The sequence below is a fragment of the Anser cygnoides genome, chromosome 23 (genome assembly GCF_040182565.1).
Source record: "Anser cygnoides isolate HZ-2024a breed goose chromosome 23, Taihu_goose_T2T_genome, whole genome shotgun sequence".
Lineage (NCBI taxonomy): Eukaryota > Metazoa > Chordata > Aves > Anseriformes > Anatidae > Anser > Anser cygnoides.
The window spans coordinates 6,161,343-6,184,971 of NC_089895.1; the positions used below are offsets into that span (position 1 = coordinate 6,161,343).

Consider the following 23,629-nt stretch of genomic DNA (forward strand, 5'->3'; position numbering starts at 1 on the left):
AGATTTAACCCCACATGGGCTCACATTTAACTCTGAAAGAAGCTGAAGCTGAATTTCAAAATCACCTTTGGTAAAATCAGAAGTGTGGATGTATTTATTTATTTCCTAGAAGTTCATGTTAGGGTACGTGCCTTTGGGATAAGCAGGTATTTACCCAAGTGGTTGCTGTATTGTGACAAGGCATCAGGTGAAGAGGACGGTGCGAAGGCTGCTTTCTGGAACGACGAGACCGAACCACCGTTACGGTGTAAGAGCTGCCCTTTGCTTCAAGTGAATCATTTTCCAGAATATCCATTACCCCACCTGGACGCTGAGCGTTGCCTGAAATACATTTTCTTCACAAGCCTCTGCATCAACTCCACCTGCAGTTTACAAGAGGTGAACCCAGTTGATGCTTTATCGTGTACGTTAAATGTATACGTGTGCTGGCACCTGGGCAGCAGGGCACGCTGCTCAATGTTATTATTCGCATCTTACACTTTAGGGCGTGTCAGTTTATTCAGGAAAAAACAGCAGGGCACATCTGCTTTTTTTTTGTTAATATAATTACTTTGGACACTAAATGAAGAGAGGCTTCCAAGTGATTGTTCCCCCTAAAGGAAAAAAAAAATTAGAATAGAAAGCTCAGTTGGAAGGGGCCTGCAAAAATCGTCTAGTCCAGCTGCCCGACCACTTCAGGGCTAAGCATATAAAAGTTAAAGCACATTACTAAGGGCATTATCCAGTTGTGTCTTGAACACCAACAGGCATGGGGCATCAACTACCTCACTAGGAAGCCTATTCTAGTGTTTGACCACTCTCACGGTAACGATTTCTTTCCTAATATCCAGCCTGAACCTCCCGTGGCACAGCACTGAAGGAAGACTGCGGATTTCGACTTCCAGGTTGCACAGCTGTTGCAGCAGAGATTTTCTTTTTTCCTGCTAATAGAGATCTTGTAGAGAAAGAAGAGCTCCCATCAATTGTACGTTTTATTTTTTTATTTAGTTTTTAACAAATTCCCTTTCAAGAGCTCCCGATTTTTCTTCTGTCTGCAGTTCCTTGTATTGCTAAATGAGAGATGGAGTTTTGCACAGCACAATGTACCTGCTTACGTAGCACGGGAACTGTTTGTAAGCGCAGCTTTGGGGTTGGGGCTATATTCTTTCATTTCCCTGGTTCTGCTGTCATTGCTTTTGATGCCCGAGGAGCGAGAGTCGAGCCGTTAAGCACCGTTTTGACCCTTTCATTTCCTAGTGAGAAGAAGGGAATTGCTGCACCAACGGAGAAGAACCAAGCTGGTCGGCGGAGCTGCAGGACAGGAGGGGATCAGCAGGAAGCAGATGCCTATGTCCAGGTATGGTTTTTGACAAGCTTTGTCCTCGTGGCAGGTTCAGCTCCACGGGAGTCTGTTTTCTCCTCTTCCATTTTGGGGAAATGAACTGGGGAGCTCTGTGTTTTCCCTGGGTCTTCTGAATTGCGGCTCTGTAGCTTCCATCAGTGTTGGTTTTGAAAGATCTTGCTGAGTCTGGTATAAATCTTTAAATACGAGGCAGCAGCTGAGACAGGTTAATGCTATAACTAATGGGCTCTGTGTAATCCTCCTAGCTGAAATGTCAGCTCACATTTCCCAACTGGCCTACAAGAAGGGGGGTGGTTTTTCTTCCATTAACCAGCCTCTTCTGGTTGCAATTTTTCCACAATATTTATGGGTGGTTTGAACACCGGCTTCTCATGAAGTTGAAATCGATATCATTATTCCCAGGAAGGAGCCTTCTGTAGGAAGGGCATTAAAATGTCCCAGGGGAAAAAAAGAAAAAGATATCGTCCTGCAGGCAATAAAGCAGGACTTTATTTTACTCACATGCATGGAGCATAGCACGTACTTTACTAACCTGGGTACTCGTGTGACCTTTATTGAGTCTTCACGGTTGGATTTTGTTTATTTTTTTAACCTTACAAGAGGTGGTTCGATAGGTGCAAGTTGTCTGGTTGTGAGAGCTCTGGGTGTGAAAATTACCAAACTTTTAAGAAGTTTTCCCCCACTGCCCAACCCAAGAGACCTGTACGCTGGAATCTGACAGCTTTGGCTGTTTCAGGCCAAGATGCAAAGCAGCAGTTCTCAGTTTCTCAAGGTTTTCCATCAGCACCTGCCATTCCAGGCTGTGCAGAGCATCCTCTTGCTTTGAAATGGACTCTTGGGATGTCTCAGCGTGGATCCTCCAGAAAATGTCTAGTCGCTTATGCAGTCTTGGCCGTAATTTTGGAGTGAACACAGTTTTACTTTTTTTGCTGTGGATACTTATTTCTAGTTAGTCTTTAAGTGAACATGGTCCTTCTCAGTCAGTCTCCTATTATTGGAGAATTTCTGTGCTTCCTTTAGAATACAAAGGAGTCTGTGTGCTATTCTATTTCTTGCCTTTTAGTTCAGCCTCAGGAAATACTTCATAACAAGTGTGACCCGTTTTACTTTCTTACTTTCTTATGCATGCTGTCACTTAATTTTTTCCTGGCAGATAGTGTGCTAATCCAGCTGGGAGACTGGTATTTGACTTGGCAGCTGGTCTCATGAGCAGGCTTTTCACGCAATTGGATTTTCATGGAAAATTGATTTTGTAAACCTGCCATTATTCTGGGCAAAGTAAGGACACAAGCTTGCAGGGAGAACAAACCGTCTACCCAGTCTTGTGCTTTGTAAAATCTGGGGATTCTACCCCATTTTATTACCACTGCCATGACACCGCCGAGTAAAGCTGGATTTGCAGTGTTTTCTTTTGCATGGGTTCGGTGTATTCTGAGTCCTTGCAGACAGCTATCGGGGATCGCTTCCATCTGAACAGACAGGGGATTAATTCGGCACAGCTGGGTGACTTGGCTGAAGCTGGAGCAAACTCTTAGTGCAGCCAGTGCTAGGTGGCTCTTCCCAGATTTTGAAGTAATTTTAAATCACCCTTTCTGCAGCTGAAGAAAGGTAGATGTACCCTTCCCATCCCAATACGTGCTTTCTCATCCTTGGATTAAAGTGACTTTTCTTGTGTTACCCTCTCAATCAGAACAATGAGTTTTGCAATCACTGCAGAAAAAAGCACGCTCGTATCCCTCAGAAGAGGCGGTTGGCTTCTTCCTCCAGCTGGGAAGGGCAGTGAAACGCCACGGAGGTGCCCTGCGCTGAGTGCTGCCTTGTTAAAGCCAGGGTAAGAAATTCCAAGCCCCTCCCAAGGAGCTTTATAGAACGGAAAACTCACAGCGTAGTCAAAAGATTTCTTTTCTGGAAACATCATTAATATCTGCAGCAGTGCGTGAGGGATACTGCATCAGGGCTTGGAAGACTGGGTTCTCGGGGCTGTCTAGGTAAGGAAATTCCTTGCAGGACAGCTCAGGTCACAGGTGGTCACTGGTACTCCAGAAATGAGAACTCTTCTGCTTATCTAGGCCACCAAAAAGCTTTGCCTAGGTTTTTCTCATGAATTGTTGTGTATAGAGAGAGCTCTGAGAGGGCATTTAATCACAGTTGTGCCAGGAGCAGACATGTCATGTCACTTGGTGCGACCCAGAAAGCAGCAACCTTTTCTGTGTCTGCTGAAAGGGTTACTTACAGAGATACCTAGGTTGGAAGAGTAAAGGGAATAAAGTAGGCTCAGGGAATGCTTTGATCTCACCTGTCTGCTAAGCTTTACATCTGGGCGTTGAGCAGCCACCTGGGGTATTCTCCAACCTCCTCTTCGACGAGCCGTGGCCTCATGAATTCAGTAGCACACTTTGCACACACGCCCATAGACAGAAACCTGTGAATCCTGGCTTCCTCCAAAGGAAAACAACAGAGTGGAAACTCTTTATGATGAAACTGTCACAATTGTCTTTGGGTTTGGTTCTCTCTTAGCTAACAGCTCTTTTACAAATAGCTGTGAGCGCTCCTTGAAGGATCTGCATTGTTTGTCATGTCTCTTCCCAGGGATCAGAAGGTGTTGGTAGGGCAGGTGTTCTCCAGTCTTCCCTGGGAAGGTCGCTTCTTGGATCAGTTCCTACCACGTGCACGTCTTTGTCTTGCTGTGAATTTTTTAAGTAAACTGAGTGCTGCTGAAAGCAAGTGGTTCCCAACCCAGGAGATGGGAGTCATCTTGAAGGGTCAGCCCTAAGCCTTCTGAAATCTGTACGTGGGGTTCTTCCATTTGGCCTCAGTGATCTTTTTGGAAGAGTGCTTGGTATGCAAAGGGGTTGCATGATCCCGGAGCAGAAAGTGCCTGCTTTCAGTGGGCAGGAGGTGGGCTTCAAGTTTGGAGGAAGTAATAATGCAAATATTTGTAATCCCATTTCCTTTGACCACTAAATTATGCTTTCTTCAGAGCCCAGCCTCGGGTTCTGTGGTTCAGTTAGTCTGCCAGGGAAGTAATTCAAGCTTCCCTGTTTGAAAAGCGAGTTTGAAAGTTTGGTGAGAGGAGCACTTGCGTGAGGACTGAGGTCCTCCACCTTCTTCTCAGTCTCCACGCCAGCAGATTGAGGATCTGTTGATTTAAGAGAACAGTGCTGACAAACAAATTCCCCCACAGTGTGTGTTGATTTGTCTTGTTTATTTAGCTATGACAGTCCACTACTCTACGGTCTATGCATCCCTAAGATACTTCAGAGCTTTTAAAAAAAATAATCTGGTCTAAATAAAATAACTTGTATTTCCTTGTCATATGTACTGTATGGGGTAAAGACCTGTCAGCATTTTCTCCAGTTTATTTACGCTCTGAACAAGAGGATGAAGTTGTTTAACCACTGTATCTTTACTTTGTTTTTTTTATCTGAATTCCAGTCTTCATTGTTAATTAACACTCCTTTTGCAAAGTCTTTCTCTATCCAGGAAAGAAGGTGGTTTGTGTTTTTTTTTTTTTCTGGTACAGATGCTCTTTCCTCCTCCTACTGGCAAAACTGAACTCAGTCCTAGGAATTTGTTGCTGATGGGCTTTGTCAAGCCTGTTTATTTATAATTTACTTTCCCAACGTGATCTGCAGTCTTTGAGTGGCATTTTCCCCTGGAGTCCAGGATTTCGTGGTATGTCTAGAGCTTTTTCCTTTGTTCCTTCCCTCGTGCTTCTTCCATATTCCAGCGCGGAAGTATCTGTTTCAAGCAGACCTTCTAAAGCTCTTCACTTGGAAGCGTGGCCAAAACTCCACGTTTTACAGACAGCACGAGACTCTGGGAACAGAGGGAGGGAGATAGCTTGTCTAAAGGCAGAGTCAGGAAAATAACCCATTCTCCTTTGATTTTGTTCCCATTAGTCCATTCTTTTCCCATGATTTCAGGAGGACGGGTCCCTCCACAAACAGATCACAAGTGATGAACGTAAGCCTACCGAAGAGCAACAAAAGAAATATCCCCACGATCCAGGAGAGCAATTCTTACTCCTTATGGACACTTTTTTATCTGTACATTAAGAAAAATTTCTCCCTCATTTCATTTCGGAAATTCTACTCACTCTGGGGCGGGAGCTGGGCTGCTGAGCTCCTAACTGGGGTCAAGAAGATGTCTCTTTGGTAACTCGAGGTCAGGCCAGTACAGGCACTTCTGTAAGCTGCAGCTTCAAATTGACACTTAAGCAAAGTATTCCGTTTTCTTTGCCAGCTGGAGCGAGCCCTTGTTTTCAGCTCATTTGCTATTCAGCAGACCATGGATTTTTCGAGGAATATCAGCAGATCACAAGGGGTGCATGACAGAAAGAGGGAGAACACTTGGGGGACTAAAAAAGCTCTTGTCTCCCCCTCCCTGGGGAATGTTGCTCCCTGCTGTTACTCCAGACACAGTCCTTTCTAGCGCATGACCCACTGAAAAAGTACAAGATTTAACCACCATTCCCACAGGAACCAGGCAGGAATTTTTTTTTTCCAAGTTGTGAGATGAAGGGATAAATATTTAAGTCCTTTTTAAAATAAGAGCTATATGAGGATTTGCTAATTCTTTTCACATGGGCCACCAAGGAGCCAATACGTGGTAAATCACATTCAGCTGTGCGCCTTCCCCCTCCTCTGCCTGGGCTTGGACTCGTGCCCCAGAGATGAAACACTGGAGCTCCCTGTCCAAGTCACCAGACACAGCCTGATGTCAGGTCCTTCTTCCCCTGTCTTCTCCACCCCCGTGTAGACCTCCCTGTTTAGGAGAGGGGAAGCTGGTGGCAGCAGTTCGGTCCAACGCTGAACAATATGCGCTTAGTCCGTCAATAAATAAGAAGTGCTTTGGTTTCACGTGGGCTGAGGTTTGTTTTGGACAGTCAGATGGCCGGAATTGCGGCGCTCACGGCCGTGTTCCGTGTAGCACCTCGAGTGTGAGCGTGGGCACGGGGCAGGAGATGGCTCTCGGCTCGTCCTGGGACTCGAACGAAGCAGCACCAGTGGGGTCCTGGCCTGCAGCACCACAGCCAGCTTTCCTGGTGGCAATGTGGCAGACCTAGCAGAGACCCATTTAGAAATAGTGCTGAAAGTAATGTGTAGTTTTAACAGTGCTGAATAAAGGGGAGGAGAGGGGGAGAAATTACAGGAATAACCCATTATTCTTAATGGTAAGAATAATGATGTGAGAGCGTATTTATTTTTGAGCTAAAACTTGCCCTTGAAAATGTAACCGTACGCCGTGCGTTATACGGCAACCCATTTTAAACTAAACACCTTGACAATTAAGATTGAAAGGAGCAAACTGAGGCTGAGGTGTTTTAACAAGGGAACTGTGTTGTGTGGTGCGAATGATCCGATCCTTTCTGTCCTCCGAGTCTCCAGCTGACATCGTAGGTTTGGTGCAGCATTCGTTCCCCTCTGACAGCTGTTTACAAACTGCTTTTTCATGTGACTTTTACTGCACGCAGAGATCTCCAGATAAGCATCCCCCACTGTTTGCGTAGAAAATCCCAGCTCCCTGAAGATGGCATCCAGGTCCTCGTCACTGCTGCTGACAGCATGAAGGCAAACCAACCCAGCTCTGTCCCTCGCCTTCCTCTCCCGTTCCCCATTACACCATATGGATTCCCTCAGACCGTAATGTGTTCCACTGCATTTCGACGCTGTGCAGAAGCTGAAGCCAGGAATGTTTTTCTGTCCAAATATAGTCAGGCTGACAGTCTTTGCCTGTAGTCCAAGCCAAATACCCACACTTCAGAACCTGAGACCAGCAAAATTCAGCTGAACTCCGAAGTCACAACTGCACTTTTCCGCCCTTGTGTAAAGGCAGTCCTTTCAGGGGTCGGGCTGCCTGATAAATCATGGAGAATATTCTCAGCTTTAAAGAACCAAAGGTAAAACTTGAGAGTTTTGACTGTCCTCTTGCCCTTGGTATGGAGCAACACTATCTCCCAGGAATGGGTCTGGGGAATTGTTTGAAACATCTGAGAGAGGCTTCAGAAACAGCGAGGTTCTCCGGAACGCGCTTTTATTAAAGATCTAGATCGTAACTTTCAGGGGGATCTGAACCAAGACGTGTATCTTATAAAAACCTTTGCTTTCTCTACAGGGGAACAAAGGAAATTCTTAGGTCCCTCAGGCTATGTGTTTGTAAGTTCTCAATTCATGTTTTAAAACCCAGGTCCACTTGTCATCTTCAGGACCAGTAAGACACTAACGGGTGCTTGAAGTCCTGGTTTCAGGCTCCTGCTCTGCGAGATTCCTGCTTGACCTCAGAAAGCCTCCTGCGCAGTGCTGCGGTCTCAGCACTGACCACAGGTGCAGGTAAGGTGCAGATAACGGCGCTGCCCTGCCCTCAAGGCAGATGTGAAGCTAAATGCTCTGAGACTGAGACACTCGGACACTTCGGCAGGAGGAGAGGCCACACGTGACGGTGCACAGGGTACGTTTTTCAAACAGCTCTGACTCGTACGAGCCTTATGAAGGGCAAGTGCACTCACTGCTGTTACGCAGTTGCACGGCTGAAACTCAATGTTCTTCCAGCACTGTGTTTGCTAGCAGTATTTCTTCTGAGCCAGTACTACTTTACTGGAGGAAAGTTCTTGGCTAAAGTTTCAGTCACATTCCAAGGCAGGTCTTTGCTTTGAGATTCCCCTTCTCCATCAGTCTTCTGCAGTCTGCAGACTGACAGAAACGTCTTCAGGGGCCTGAGACACTGCTGAATTGCGGAGCCGCTCACTGACCAGTTTCTTGCTTCATTCTCTGGTCGTAAAAACCATCGGAGGTGCATTTGCACCACTCCTGGGGCTCTAAAGAAAGCACAGGTTGGGGGTGCTCAGGCACAGACATGTCTCGTTCCGCCAGCTGTGCTACTGGGACGCGGGGTAACTCCCTGCAAAGTGGCGGCTAACAGCTGAGACTAGACAGGATTTCAAACTGCTACAGTTCGGCTGCTTTGGTCTGTAGGTGTTGGAGCCCTGTACCCTTGCTTTCTGCCCTTTCCTCCCAGTTCTATCCGAAACTTTCTTCCGTGTTACTCCTCCTTCTGTCCCCGTGTCTGAACAACTCCTGCGCTTTGCCCACTCTGCAGAAAGCGTGGTTTTTGTCTGGGGGGGAACTTGGTAAAAACTGAAAATGTTCATGGAACTACACACAGGCTCATTGGTCATCTTTGTTCTGAGTTGTTTGAGAAATCTGGGCCAGCTTTAGTCCCAAAATACATGAAATCTCTGAAACGTCACAAACCCGATTACGAACTAGGAAAAAAATGTCAAATTAGATTATTTTTAATTACTTTATGTACAAGAGGTTTCTGAAACCTTTCCATCTTTCAGATATGCCCTAGGAATGTTTCTTACTGGCACCAGAACTGCCTGCTCCCTGCCTTTGCTGGAGCTGGGAGACGGCAGCGAGTTCCTTTCCTCTGCCTGGCCAGAGCCGTTCAGCTGAGGGCCCCACCTCCGAAGCACCGAGTGTCCTGCGCTTGGTGACCAGGCAGAAATGAAGACCTGAGAATTTCTGAGTAAGCTTTTAAAAAGTCCCAAACTGACTCAAGCCCACAGCCCGGAGATGCCTTAAAGGCTTCAGCTGCTCTGGGCAAACTGGCCACCTTCCTTCTCCAAGTCTGTCTGCGGTTCTCGAGCTGAGGTACCCCAAACCACCATGACTGTGTAAATATTCCTCTTTGTGAGCGTAACAACCCCTTACTGGGTCGCTCTCAAGTACACAAGGAATTTGCAGGAGTCACTTGCCAAGTTTCATGGATGAGGGAGTTGATGTTTACTTTGATCGGAGTTTGTAAACTCCCCGACCAAAATTTCCTGAGTGGAGAAATGGTGCTTGCTCTCGCCCAGCATCTCCTTTTTCATTCTGCTCCTGAAGCCAGGCTCTGACAAATGACAGCTCCACTACCACGGAGCACCCTGAGCAAGCATTCCGCGGGCGTGATGCTGGCTTCTGGATTCCCTTTTCTGCCCCCTCCCCCAATTTCTTCATTACATAAAGCTGACAACTGCAGATTTGTCCTCTGCTGATTCTACAGGCAGTTAAAGAGAAGAGTTCATGTCCATCCCAGCTTGTTTCACTTTGCTCCTTCCCCGCCAGCCCAACTTTCAGCTGCAGTAATCTGATACCGCTTGGCAGAGGCTAAGAGAATGAGAATTTTTGGCACGTTGGAAAGAGGCTTAATGTAAAGTCGGCTTGCTTCTTGCTTGCTTTTTTTTTTTTTTCCTTTCCTTTTTTTTCTGAAACTCTCGTGGTTCTGCACAACTCTGGCAGTAGCTGCAGGACTCCTCACAAATGTTCCAGATGCAGCTGTGAGCAAAAGGATTAGCAATGCATTCTGCAAAGGGGATGCCTTAGGAGCTCTCATCTCCCTCTAAAAAGTACTAAAGACTGACATGGAACAAATAGAACAACTTTCTGCAAGCAGAGAGAAGAGCTTCAGCTTCCTCTTGGTGGACAAGAAGAAGAGCAATGGCTATCGAACCCTCGTGGGATTTTTGTGCATATTCCCTGTGGTGGCTTTGCTGGCTGTTGTGGGAGATCCAGCTGGAGCTGCAGTTCAGAAAAGTCAGGTAGGGAAAGGATCAAACTCTGAAAAGCTTGGAAGGGGAGCGGGGATATCAAGTGTGTGTGTGTGTGTGCTGTTTTTAGAAGACTGATAAACTCAGGAAGCAGTGTAACCGATATGTACCTAACTGTGCTAAGGCAACCAGATTTATGTCTATTCAAGCCCCTTTATGCAAAGGATCCTGAGAGGTTACGATGCATCTAAATAAAATCAGATTACTAGAGATGTGTACACAGCTTGCAGACGACCAACTGGTGCCTGCACAAAAGCTCTGTGTTTGCCCTCAGAACTTGAGCTCTCCTGAGCACCTCTGCTCTCCCAGCCGGTGTGATGTGGCACACACACATTCTGGTTTCTGCAGCAGCTGAGATTCCTAGGAACTCCAGAGGCAGGGCTCATGCTGTAAGACTGAAACTGGGAGTTGATGCTGGACCTACAGAAACTCTTAGCTACGTTAACTCTCTTTCAAGGTCTATCCGTTAGTAAGATAAGCTGGGACAGACTGGGCTTCGGGTGGAGCTACAGCAGGACACTGGGACTCTCAGAAGCTGATCTTCACTTAATCTTCGCTTTTAGCTTCATTTTAGCTTTCAATTTTAGAAAAAGAAACAATTTAAGAGCTTTTATCACTTGCTGCTGTTTGTGTTTATGATGACCCTGGCAGTAGCATCCCTCATTTGCATCACGTATTCAGGGCTCTTATTAACTTGGTTCTGAGCCACGGAGTTGTGTTGCTGTTTAGTTTGAGAGGGGAACTGCACGACTAGGAGAGAGAAAGAATTACATTCATTACAGCTCAGTGAAGTGAATTAATGGAGGCCTGACCGCCCGGGGTGAACAATATAGACCAGGGATGCTGACCAGTGTCTGCCTTTGTCTGTATATATTTCAGTGTCTGTTGAAATTGTTAAGGGAGGGCGTTGAAACATCTGTCCTTCTTGTGGCATCTCCCAAACTTTTTGAATACTTAAGACCTTAATCCGCAGTCGAGTGGGCTTCCTCCTGGGAATTGCTGACCTCTTCTCCAGTTCTGAATATTCCCATAGTCTCGGCTCTTTGGCATCCAGACAGATGCTTTGATCCAAATTACACTGTAATTTTTAACTAGATCATTCCCGTTTCTGTCAGAACCCTAAACCTGAGCTACAGCATGTGTGTTGGGCATTGGTTCTGAGATAAAAAGCCTACTGTCTTTTTACACCCTATGCTGGTGTAATTTATAGCCCCGTGGCAGAGAAGGCAGAAGAAGCAGTGCCCATCACTCAGGCCCTGCAGCTGGTGGCTCGGTGCTATCACAAAGTGGAAATGGCAGCAGTTGGGCTGTGCATTATAGAGGCCAGAAAGCAAACGTGCTGTGTGTTCTGCTGGCTCTGCTAAGGAGCAGGGGGATCTATCACAAACAACTACCAAAGGGTGTGAATGTCTGACCCCATCCCCTCATCAAGACTCCTGAGTCAGAGCCTGCAGACAGAGCAGGAATTCCCAGTACCAGCAGTCCTGGGCTGGTGATGCCAGAACGAGCGTGCAGTCAGGCCCTGTGCTGCAAGGGATCATAGAGAAAGGAACAGAAGAACATAAGAAGGTAGGATTTGCCTAATTCTACCCTACTAGAAAGAGTTGCAAAAAGGAGGATAATACCTTACTATCCCATAATTATGAGCTAATCTTCTCCAGGCTTCTCTTACAGCTCCAGCAGAACTGAGCACACCACGAAATACGGGTTCTTCAGGCAGATCCCAGAGTAGAGCAAACTAGGTGACAAAGGTTAAAAGGGAGAAGTGACCCCGAGTGCTCGTTCAAGAGCAAATTGGCATCGGAAGGCTCCCAGAAATGTGATCAAATAATGCCCTGCCAAAAGCTGGCAGCTTTGAAGGTAAGATAGTTAACGTCTCCCTGTGTCATAGGTGACACTGTGTGGCCCTTGCGTGCCATACGTTTGCTGAACCCAAACCATGAGTCAGGCCCACGGCCGAGCTGACAGACAGGCTAGAATAGAAGGCTGTCCTAGAAAAGAAAGATGCTGAGGTTAGAGCAAGCAGAAGCCAGTGCAGCACACAGACATGAGCAGAAGAAACTGGTTTCCTGTTGGGATAGAGTCCCTCAGCCTTTCCCCAGTCATGACTAGCTGCAGTCATGGAGCGATTTGAGCAGTGTCTGGCAGCTGCAGCTTCTGGCTTCTCGTCCTTCCTTGCCGTTGGCTTGCTGTAGGCCAGGGATCTGCTGTTTTGCCTCTCCAAGCCTCAGCTGTTCCACGTGTAAAATGCAGACTTCTGTCGGATGTGCTGCGAGGTCGGACAAACTCAGACGGGTGCAGCTTTTGTAATGTTGCCACTGTACGTACTGCGTAGTCTCGGTGCCTCTGGAGTAAAGATGACCCAGAGACATTCGGTATCTTCCTCCTGAAAGGGGAGGCAGAGCAGGTGGACTTCCAGGGATCTCTGCTGGTCCCATGCCTTTACCTCTGCTACTGCAGGCAGAGGCAGGCGTGCCACCAAATGTGATGTCTTTTACTGTGCGGTGGCTTTAAACGCACTCCAGGGTTTCCAGGGCTCCAATTTACTTTGAAAGCATTTCAGATCCACAGCCCAGCTTTCTAAAGAGCTCTCGCACAAAGGGTTGCCTGTTCGACTCATTTATCCAGTGCTTCATTTCTTCTGTGGTTAGGCTGGAGAGCAACAGCAAAGTGAAAAGGAAACGGGAACTTTTCAGGAAGAGCTGCAGCTCTGCTGGGGCCAGGAGCTTTCTGAGGCCTCGTTTCTGTTCCATCTGCGCTGCTCTCCAGGAGAGAGGAGCAGCTGCAGTGCCCTGTCCTGGAGTTATGCAACAGCTCGAGGGAGCCTACAGCACCGATCCTCTGGGAGCCAGCACCGAGGGATGCTGCTCCCTTCTTGCACCTGAGCGATGCCCCGGAAATTCACAGCATAGCCCCTCTTTTGCTCTGTCTTGGTTTTGTTCAGCGCGCTCAGAGCAGGCGTGCTCTGCCAAGTACTGAGCAGCCGATGTGCCAGTCCCTTCTCCTGGACAAGGGAGGGCTGCCCGCGCTCCCCAGCCGCCACGTGCCCCACACCCGGTAGGTTTTCTTTTACGCTGTTCTATCCTGCAGTCTCTCCCATCTCCTTCAACCTCCTGTTTTGTCTTTTAAGGAAGATGCCACAGCGCCTGGTCTTCGTGGAGCGAGCGCCTCTGCTTTGCACAGCTCACCTTTCCCACCTCGGCCTCCAGCACGGAGAAAGCGATACACGATCACACCGGGGCACTTGAAGTGGGACCACTTCAACCTGACCTACAAGTATGGACTTGCAGCAGCCCCAGAGTTGGCTCTTTCTAATTGACCATGGGCTCTGAGTTTTTTTTTTCTGCTGTGGGCATGATATTAACCATACGAATATTGCTAATCCATTTGTCAGTGAGTGAGAGCTGCTAACGGCACTCTAAAGCAGGAGGTTTTTCTACCACCTCTCACCTCGGCTGCGCGCTGTCTGGAGCATCCCCACTGCGCTAGAAGCAAGTAGCACATGTGGCAGCAAGCTGAGACTAACAGTAAAACTGTTTGGGGGCAAATTGAGGCTTCCCAGAGCTAGGGCTGCCCGCAGAAGGTAGGGAATTGAACACTGGCTCTGTCGTGCTGTTATTTTTAGAAGAACTCCATCTGAACCTAAGTCATCACTGAGGGAAATTGCTGTTGAAAGGTTCTGTGATTTCAGGAGGACGGAGCTCCGTTAGTGTTGAGTGCTTTTAGGAATCACTTTCTCCTTGTTGTCTTCGGGAAAGCACACCAACTCTTAGGTTACTAACAAACAATAAAAAGCCCTTGGCAATTCTAGGGTGAGTGAATATTAACCCCAATATTTTCAGACTTTTCTGCCAGAGAAAGTGGCTGTTGAGCATAGCGGTGGAGCTGTGTGTATGTGCAGTGCTGGTACTACCAACAAGCAGGCTGTTATTCAGAGCCAAACGTAATGGACTCCTATGGATTTTCACACTGAACTTTCATGTTGCTGTCTGGCTGTACTGCTAGCATTAGTTTTGTTAAATCCTGCTTGGTGCTTAGCCCCAGGGCAGCACGCTTCCTGAATTCAACGGCGGCTGAACAGCCCCTGAAACTGTGCGGTGAGCTGTGGTGGCAGCATCCTGGACAGATGCTTTTTCTCTCTGGGCAAATATCTATGGCATTGGTGAATGTTTTCAGGAGAGCTAGGATGAGTTCAGACAGAGCAAGGTTTGGGGAATCCCCTTGGAAGCAGTTTCATAAGACGAGCACTGGCAGGTGGAATCGGGCTGTCCTGGTAAAGCTCAAGCTGGCAGGAGTCCTGGAAGCGTGACTGGAGAGGCCTGCTGATCCCTGCTGGCTGACAGAGCTGTGCATCTTCCGGGAAACAGTGGAGCCAAATCATTTTTTTCCCAATGTCTAATGTGCTAACAAAGGCCTTTTTAATGAGGCTGCTGACTCCAGCCTCTCCTTTAAAGTACAGAGCAAGCCCCAAACAGAGCCCTCGAGGGAGCCGCCATCCCCAGCAGGCAGGCAGCAGGGCTGGGCTGGCAGGTCACGTCGGGCTCCTGAAAGCATCCCAATTGCTACACTGCAGGCAATTTGCTGAATGCAGATCTGCTTTTGGGGTGAGGTAAGTTTTTAGGAGCCTTCTGTACCTTACCGTGGTACAGACAGGGGTTCTGCCATCCTTCACTAAAGATTTTCTTACAGATAGGCTGTGTCTGTACCTGCAGCCTAAGCGAAAGCCTTAGTTTCTCTCCCAAATGATGAGATTTTTTCAAAGGAAATGTCTTGTTTTGCTATCAAACTTTTGGAGCCCTCTTTCAAAAGTGCCGCCTGAGAGCATTGTAACAGCACATGCGTGTACATTGTAACCGCAGCGATGGGAGGGAGTTACCCGCTGCTGGAAGGCAGTTGCTTTCTCTTCTAGCAGCGCTGCACCACAGACAGGTAGGCATTAGGATAAGGTGGATTTCCGAGAGAACCTTGTCTAAAATATTCTTAGTATCCAATCCAAGCTACTCCTGTTTTGAGCCTGTTAGAGTGCATGGAAAGACTTGGTTGTCTGGTACAGCCCTGAGAGCCTTTGTCTCATGTGTGGGGAGGGAGCAGCATTTTCCTGAGGTTGTCGTGTGTTCCTACAGAATCCTGTCCTTCCCGAGAAACCTCATAAATGCCAGGGACACACGCAAGGGGCTAGCAGCTGCATTCCGGATGTGGAGCGAAGTTTCGCCATTCAGCTTCAAAGAAGTGCCGCGCCACGTAGATAGTGACCTGAAAATAGGTGAGCTGCACGGCCGCCTGCGCTGCCAGGAGGCTGTTGTGTGTGCCGTCTGTCTGTCTGCTGCTCTCTCCTCTCCCTCCTGTCCTTCTGCCCCTACCACCACGCACAAGTCACCTCCTGACTATCTCAGGCCTAGAAGAATGTTAGTGCTGAGCTCTTATCTGCTCCCTCTCAAACCCAGCTGTACGTTCTCCCTGGGATTTATGGCCTGTGCGCACTAATTATTTCTTGTGCAGATGGCAGCAATATTGAAATAACGAGCAGAGTTTCCAGTGTTTCGCAATAAGCAGTTCAGGCTGCTGTTGCATGAGGCTACTTCCAAGCACATGATAAGCCTTCCCAGGGGCCTGGCCTGCTACCACTTGTGAGCTCCAGGTGGCCCCGTTCCAGTGGATGCAGGGTGCATCGTGAAGCTGTTGTGGTGCTAGCAAAAAGTCAGCAAGCAGCTGCAACTGTACGGCTGTTTGTTCGTTTGCGTGTAAAATTCAATGATTACATCCTGGGGTTATCATCTCACTGTCCTGTGTCCTGGGGTTAGCATCACACTGTCCAACTTCACTCAAAAAAAACCCCGAAGTTTCCTTGTGATGGTGCAAAAAGCATTCAGCATTCCTTTCTGAAAAATAGATTCCTTTGTGTGCATTGGGGACAGCTCTAAATCCAAGGTCATCACTGGGCTGAGCCTAGTTTGCCTCACAGCCCTTGTTCCTGACAGTTGCTTTGCATTTATTTTTCCTGTTGTGTCTGTAGGTTGCAAAAAAACCATGTGGGATAGAGCAATAGATTTCTTAGTAAACCACAAGTTTACATGTCTCTGTCCTGGACGGGCTTATCCCGCTAGATACACTAAATCTGTTTCCTTTTTCATAGGCTTCTACTCCATCAATCACACGGACTGTCTGGAGTCTCTCATTCACCACTGCTTCGACGGAACAACGGGGGAACTTGCCCATGCCTTCTTCCCACCCAACGGAGAAATCCATTTTGATGACCACGAATACTGGATATTGGGAAATACCCGGTTCAGCTGGAAAAAAGGTAATACGTGTCTGAGGGAGGACATCGATGATGCCTGTAAGATTTAGACCTTAGTCCTGAGTGCCAGTTCTGCCAGATTCTCTACCATAGCAGCCTAATTCCATTCTTTTATTGCAGATAGTTCAGCAGTTGATTTGTGTACAGTTCAGCCACCTCTGTAAAACAGTAATAACACTTCTCACTTCAGAAGGCGAATGTGAGGCTAGTAGTACTTGTTCCCAATTACTGCATCTCTGCCCAAAGCTGAGCTAGCTCAGGTATTGGCTCAAAGGATGGAAAAAAGTAGAATAAAATTATTGTTCTTCCAAGTCACGTCAGTGAGATTTAGCAGAAGTCTTTAAGAGCCAAAAAAATCCACTGACTAAGGATTCCTATTTAATGTGCTGATAAGTTAAGCACATGTGCAAGCTACCCCTCTTCAGATGCTTTCTTCCCATAAACAGTTGGATTCAACACAGGAATTGTGCGATACTGCCGTGGCCTGTAATTATGCAAGATACCAGGATAGGTGTCAGTAATAATAGCACCTCTTTTGAGTCATCCTTCAGGTAAAATCCATCCCTGCTGGAAGCGGGCTTCAAGGTGCTACTGAGAAGCCTCAGTTCAGCCCCACAAGCAGAAGTCAGCTGGAGGCCTTTTCAGGCTGGAGTATTCCAGCTAGCAACCTCACCCCCGGGCAGTCAGTTCCAGTTACAGCTCAGGGCTGCAGGAACAAAGCAGCAGAAAGCTGCCAGGAGATGTGAATATTACAGGGCACTTGCCCCCATTTCAAACATTGCTCTTCCAGAGCAGTCTTCCTATAGTCTGGCAAGAACTGCTGATAAAATTAGAAGTGTGTGTAAGTAATTGGCTTGACTGTTTGCACCCAAGCAGCTACAGAGAAGGTAAAATGGGCAACCTTTCATAAGACCACACCTTCTAAGTGCTAAAGTATTTCCTCTGGTTTTACACCAGGATTAGCAAATGTACTTCACCACAGTCAGCTTTTGTTTCCATTTCTCTTCCAGGTGTTTGGCTTACAGATCTGGTACACGTAGCAGCTCATGAGATCGGCCATGCCTTAGGACTCATGCACTCCCTGAACCCCAATGCCCTCATGCACATCAACGCCACTTTGACTGGGAAAAAGACCATCTCTCAAGATGAAGTCTGGGGAATTCAGAGGCTTTACGGTAAGGAAGGCAGGGTTGTGCTTGGGATTTGGCTGGACTAGGCTATAAACCAGGGAGCATTACCCAGGAGGAATCGTATTCCTTTTTTATCTAAAGTGGAACTAAAAGGAGGTGTAGCATTGTCTGTTTCTGGCACTGATAGTTTCGCATGTCAAAGACAGGAGGCCAGCCACGAAGAACAGATTACTGTGTGGTATCTGGCAGGCTTCACGCTCCCACCTCCCCCCGTGGCGGGTCTGAAAGCCACTTGACTGACCCCCTCAAACCTTACATCCTCAGCCTGTGCTGAGCGGCTCCAGCACAGGCACTGCGGTGTTCCCTTACGCCTAGAGTATTGTGCTGCAGCCCAGCACCACCTCTGGGCACGTGCTCTGAGCCTTAGTTTTGTACCGTGCCTCACGCAAGCCAAAAGGCTAATTTTAGCCATGGAGAGTCCTGACAATGCGTTTGTACATTTGCTAACATGAAGGAAAGGGAAAAGCTCGCATGCGAAGGAAGGGGGAAGGCAAACAGCTGTTAATTACTCTTTTGGCTGGACTGGGCTGTGTTACCAGAACATGACAGAGCTCTCTGCAATCCAGACAGGCTGTGGCAAGATGCTCTGGAGTTCCGGCACATTTGCCTGCCACTCTTCAAATGCTACTCTGTTTTTATCACTGATGGTATTGCGTTAAAGTAGCACAATGTCTAGCCCCCTGTTCTTCTAGTAAAGGCATCCTGCTCTGTTTATTTTACTCCCATTTTAGATCCCTTCCCCTCTCAGCACTATCGTTTACATTGAGCAATCTGATTTGGGTGAAATGTCAATTTGTTTCTTAGAGGGAACAGTCTGTCCCCCCAGTCGCTCTAATGCCTTGTCTCTTTCTGTTTCAGGATGCAGAGACAGATTATTTATGTGCCCATCATGGGCACGAAAAGGTTTCTGTGAGACGCGCAGGAAATTGATGAAAAAGCACTGTCCCTCCACCTGTGACTTCTGCTACGGTACCGTAACTTTTCTTCTGGGGTTTTGTGGGGGGTTGCAGAGGGAGGAGGTAAAGCTTAGCAGCCCTTGCTGCAGGGGTAGGCAGGATCTTTACACTGGAGACCAGAGGATGCAAGTGACTCGCCCCACCCAGCTCTAATGAGAAGCGTAGCAGAGATGCCGTCCTGTGCATCTGAGCCAAATCAAGGCTTGGAAAAAGGACCCAGCTTTTATGTTTAAATATTTGTGGACTAGGCCATTAAACTGTCCCGTTGTTCCCTAGTTTAACTGAACCAATGCTAGGGAGTTTCTGAACACACAACTGCTCCATGTGCCTCAGACTGCTTCCCTTTTGGACCCAACTGAGGCAGTGAGATGCTGATGTGTTAAATTTAGAGCTAAGAGATGCAGTACAGTACCCGATGCAGTGATGGGACAAGGACAAGACAAATGAAATCTTGAGCACAGCTAGACTTGAGCTGCTCCGCAGAAAAGGAGATAAAGTATGTTAATCATCTTATCTAGTCTCTCAGTTTTATGAATTCAGACAAGGGACTTATGCAGGATCACATCAACTTATTGCAGCTGTGGAGCTGAGTTTTAGATAAAACCTGCTGCCCTTTAGGAGATGCACCATATAATTAGTATCTCACCAGTACAGAGGTGTTTTTTTAGACCAGATTAATGCAAAAATGTGGTCAGATCGCTACAAACCCAAATATTCTAGGGGATTGTTCATAAACAGAACTTCTCTTTTTCCATGTATATGAAATGAACATGTTGCTTTTTATCCATCTGTCAGTTTGCATGCCACAAGCTAGTTATCTTTGCATATGAACAAGGTTAAATGTCCATCCAAGAACTGTTCAGTGGGAGGCATTTTTAATAAATACTTTTAAGATTCCTTAGGTGATAACATAATGCTATGAAAGTGTTTGGGGATGACTGAAGCTTGGTAATGAGATGTGCTAATGTTCGTCATTTCTTTCTCTCAAATTCGGTGGACAGAATTCCCCTTTCCAACGGTTCCTCCTACTCTGCCCCCACCAAGGACAAAAACCAAGACTGTTTCCGAAGGCAGGAATGTCACCTTCCGCTGTGGACAGAAGATCATTCATAAAAAAGGCAAAGTTTAGTAAGTGCTGTCATTTATTTCAGTCCCTTAGGACACTTTGCAGCATACATACCAAAAAGGAGGAAGAGTGAGGGCATATGACAAAACATTGTTCATAAGAGTGCCATTTATCTTCTGCAGCATGTGACTGTCTTTCAGTGGGCACTCTGAGTAGAAAGAGGGGTGGCTCGTTAACTGTGAGAAGGGAATGTGCAAATACTGTTTATAACAATAGGAAGTATTATTTTTGGATATTTTATTTGGATAATTGTTACCACCAAGTCAAAGTCACGGGCCTGTATTCTGCAAAAACCCTGTCTTACGTTTAGCCATTCACTAGCTTTCTAACTCTTACTAATGTAGGAGCTAGATGTTTCTTACTTTTAGATGTATCTAAAACTGAGAGAAATATGCCTAAGTCCACGCGTTAGTTTAGACTCAGAACCCAATTTCCCATTCACTTTCAATAGGATTCAAACTCGTAGATTACTCAGGATAATGCACTGTTAAAACTGCCATCATCTACCTGAAAGAGATAGTGAAACAATGTCATTTTTGTTCAAGTCCCAGCTGTGCTGCAATGCACTTATTTGAACAAAACTTAATAGTTGAGAGGACCGCTAACACATATTTTGTATTGTACTTGATATTTTATAGTTTAATTTCTATTTTTTTCTTATGACAGCTGGTATAAAGATAAGGAGCTTCTGGAATACTCATATCCAGGTTACTTATCCTTAAATGAGGATCACATGAGCATCATTGCAAATGCAATTAATGAAGGAACTTACACTTGTATAGTAAAGAAAAAAGAAAGAATCTTGACCACATATTCCTGGAGGATCAGACTGAGACACTAACGAGGGCTCTGGAATAAGAACTTCAATTACTGCTAGTTCTGTTTCAAATTCAGAATGGTTCTGTAGCATTTTGTATTTAATCTCCAGTAGTGCAAATGAACTTCTAAATCAGCCGCTTCCATACCTTGGGCAAGAAAGACTCTGGGACTTGATTACTGGAAGACAAAACTTTTCCAAGTTAGTTTTAATGGTAAATAATTCATCGAGCACATGCTGTTCAGAGAATTAAAAAAAATTTAAAAAAAATCAAGTGTAAGATTTTGCAGTTAACCTGGATCACTGCAGACTGCTGAAAAACAAGACCATAACCCTTCTCCAAACAAGTGGACGAACATTGATGGCTCAGCTGTGTTGCAATGGAATCAGAGGTATTGTGGAAGGAAAATGACCAGTTATGCTCTGTAAGTGTTTTGCTATCATTTTCTTAGATCCTGGTACATAGTACTAGAAGCACACGTTAAAAAAAAAAAAAAAAGACCTAATAATACTTTTTCTTTTAAACAACCCCTTTCTAATTACTCTATTCCATATTTCAACATGTTCAGTTCAGGTATCCGCAGAACATCTGTGCTTTGTATTTATTACCTGTGTAACCTTAGCCCATATACTGTTTACTTTCATCTGCAGCTCCTCATAACTTGTCCTTTAGGTGTCTGGTCAATAAACTTCCCAACTCCTTCAACAGAGGTAAGATAACTTCCATTACTGTCACCCCCAGTCACTAAGAGATGAGGTGAATGTGCGCAGCCATAGAAAAATAGCATTAGCGTGCTCGGCAAAGCCCAGTGCACTCCAATGTCTGTATTAGCAAAGGATTCGTTTGCACAGTTAACAATCCCTGACAGTCCTTACGTTTAATAAGTACACAAAAGAAAGATCCTTATCCAGTATTAAAGCAGCCTACATTGTTTTTTGCTTAGGTTCATCCCTTTTTAGTTTTCCTCTTAACCTCTTCAAAGAAGTTTCTTCCTACTTTGAAGCACCACCAAAACTGCAAAGCATCTCATGTATTGCATTATAGGTCAGCAGTCTAGGAAGCTCTCTGTATTATGACAGCAAAAGTGCAAGGGAAAAGTAAGAAACTAATCAGAATGGTTTGTCTGGTACAATTGCAATGACAGTCATTTTACTGGCAGACATTTAGCACGAACTCTGCACATCTTCGTTTAACAGACCGGAGCAACACCACGTGGAGCTGAGCATCTCTTCTCAAGGCAGCTCTGTCTTCAGGATTTGGAGAAGAGAAATGAGAGCAACGAGCAGATCGTCATAGCCTCCAATACCTATCACAAGAGGATGTCAACGCTTCAGCTGCACGGATGCTTAATCCTAGGGCAGATCCGAAGCCCTTCAGCTCACAGCTTAACACTTTCTAAAACATCGCTTATTATTAACGAGTTTCGTACAATTTCTCCGACTGCTGTTTGCGTACATGGCAGTAACCTACCGCTATCTCCGCAGTGCTCTCCAGTTGATGCTCCTGGCAGGCAGTGTCCACGACGGAGTTTGGGGAATAAGGGAATGCCCAGGCAACACTGGAGGCAGCTGCAGGGTAAGTGCTGCTAGCTAAGGCCCTGCTCTGCCACCGCCGTCCTGTAAGGCGTTAGCCACCTTCAAACACTGGCTGTGGAGCTGAAGGCCACTGGAAAAAGAAACCAATGAAACAAGTTGCACGTTCAAGGCACCAGGCTACTACCCAGCTCTGTTACTCCTCCAGGATGCCACTGACACAAACCTTCCAGTGTGCACAGCAGTTCTGGCTACAGTTTCAAGGCTAGCTTGTCACCCCACACAATGTTGAAGGAACTCAGAAAAAAATTTAATTTTCTATAAAGAAGCCAACAGCAACAACGACAAATTATGCTCGCTCCGTTGCCTGCACAGGAACACTGCATGACAGCTTCCATTTCTGAAACATAGATTTGCTGGGACAGAAAACACTTCACAGACTGGGTGATCTCTTCAAGGTAAGCAACAAAACTCACTTGCTCTTGGATTACAATCCGATTTTATAAAAATAAAAACTGAAGTAAACCACCAACAAAATACGTACCTAAACTACAACAATCCTGTGATTCCACTGCACACTCAGGCACTGGAACTTCCATTTTTCCAAATGATTTATCTTTGCAGATTTTCCATGGTTGGTTGAAATCAATTATTAGTTAAAAAGACATGATTTCAAACTAATTGAATACTACAGTATTGTTCCTGGTGAAATAGACCTGAAAATAGTTTCCTCTCTTTACTTGCCTTTGCATAATTTATGTATGATTAAAAGCAAACTCCCGTCAATGTCAAAAATCCAGATCAGTTAGCCCATATTGGAAAGAAGAATGCCTTCCAGCTGTATCTGACACACCTGTTTAAGTAGTTAAAGATCAGTAATCATTGCGGGTAAAGCACTGTTAGCATTTCAGGATTTCTGTCCCCTTTCACTGCTCACGTATTTAATGAGTAAATAAGCTTTGGATTCGGTTTTACCATCACGGTTACCTTATAATATAAATATAAAGTAGACTTCAAAAACGCATGGGTGCATGGACAGTTAAGCTCAGAATCATACCAGGCAAGCACTCGGTGCCAAAATAGACGTTTGAGCCAAAACAGGAGTTGCAGTACAGTAACTGAGAGAGAACGGGTATTTCCCTGCTACAAAATAAAAAAATAATTAAAAAAAAGAATTACACATCTCTCTCATAACCATATTACATTTCCATTGTAATCCAGCATGAGGTTTTGTTGTACTAAAAATATCCCAACCGAGATGAATAACCCTTTGTGTCAGGAAATCGCCTTTTCCAGTGCTGCCTGCAACAATGTCAAGGAAGCTAAGAGGAAATAATGTCACCAAGTGCAAGATGCACAGCACAGCCTGAAACACAAAGTATCCAGTCATGGTTTAAGCCTTTCACAGCACAGCACAGGCCATGGCAAAATAGCTCTCCCTGTCTGTAGGCTGTACAGATGTAGCAAAGAAACTGCTTTCAGTGGGTTCCTGATCGCCACTCCTACCCTGCATAGACAAGTCTTGCTAAAATCATGCATCGTTAACAAACCAGTGGAAAACCTTTTTCTCCTTAGTACTAGGCAATCAGTGAAGAGACAACAGTTCTTCATTTAGCCACAGAAAAAATGGTTTTGTAAATTTACTACAATTTTAGTAATCCAAATTTTTAAGGTCCAAAGCCACCATCCCGTAAAAAAAAACGAACAATCAAACAGACAAACCAAAAGAAAACCAAAACCTCTGAAAATACACTGGAATGTTCATCACTTGAGC

The 23,629-nt window shown here is 45.9% G+C and overlaps 1 protein-coding gene across 10 annotated transcripts; it reads left to right on the top strand.

The window, feature by feature from the left end:
* The first annotated feature begins 1,041 nt into the window (after positions 1-1,041).
* MMP23B (matrix metallopeptidase 23B) lies at positions 1,042-23,594 on the top strand. Of its 10 annotated transcripts, none has more exons than XR_010826369.1 (10): positions 1,042-1,336; positions 13,066-13,211; positions 15,059-15,198; positions 16,069-16,236; positions 17,244-17,408; positions 18,282-18,392; positions 19,381-19,507; positions 20,172-20,747; positions 20,974-21,033; positions 21,520-23,594. XR_010826369.1 is itself a non-coding variant. In XM_066982230.1 (8 exons), exons 1-8 carry the CDS (start codon positions 1,061-1,063, stop codon positions 20,344-20,346), a joined length of 1,308 nt encoding a protein of 435 aa, XP_066838331.1. In that variant the 5' UTR covers positions 1,042-1,060; the 3' UTR covers positions 20,347-23,594. The 10 variants fall into 10 exon arrangements, 3 of the variants coding, with proteins under 3 accessions (XP_066838331.1, XP_047923498.2, XP_047923499.2); XR_010826371.1 differs by having other exon boundaries at positions 20,172-20,714; XR_010826366.1 differs by having other exon boundaries at positions 20,172-21,033.
* The last annotated feature ends 35 nt before the right edge of the window (positions 23,595-23,629 follow it).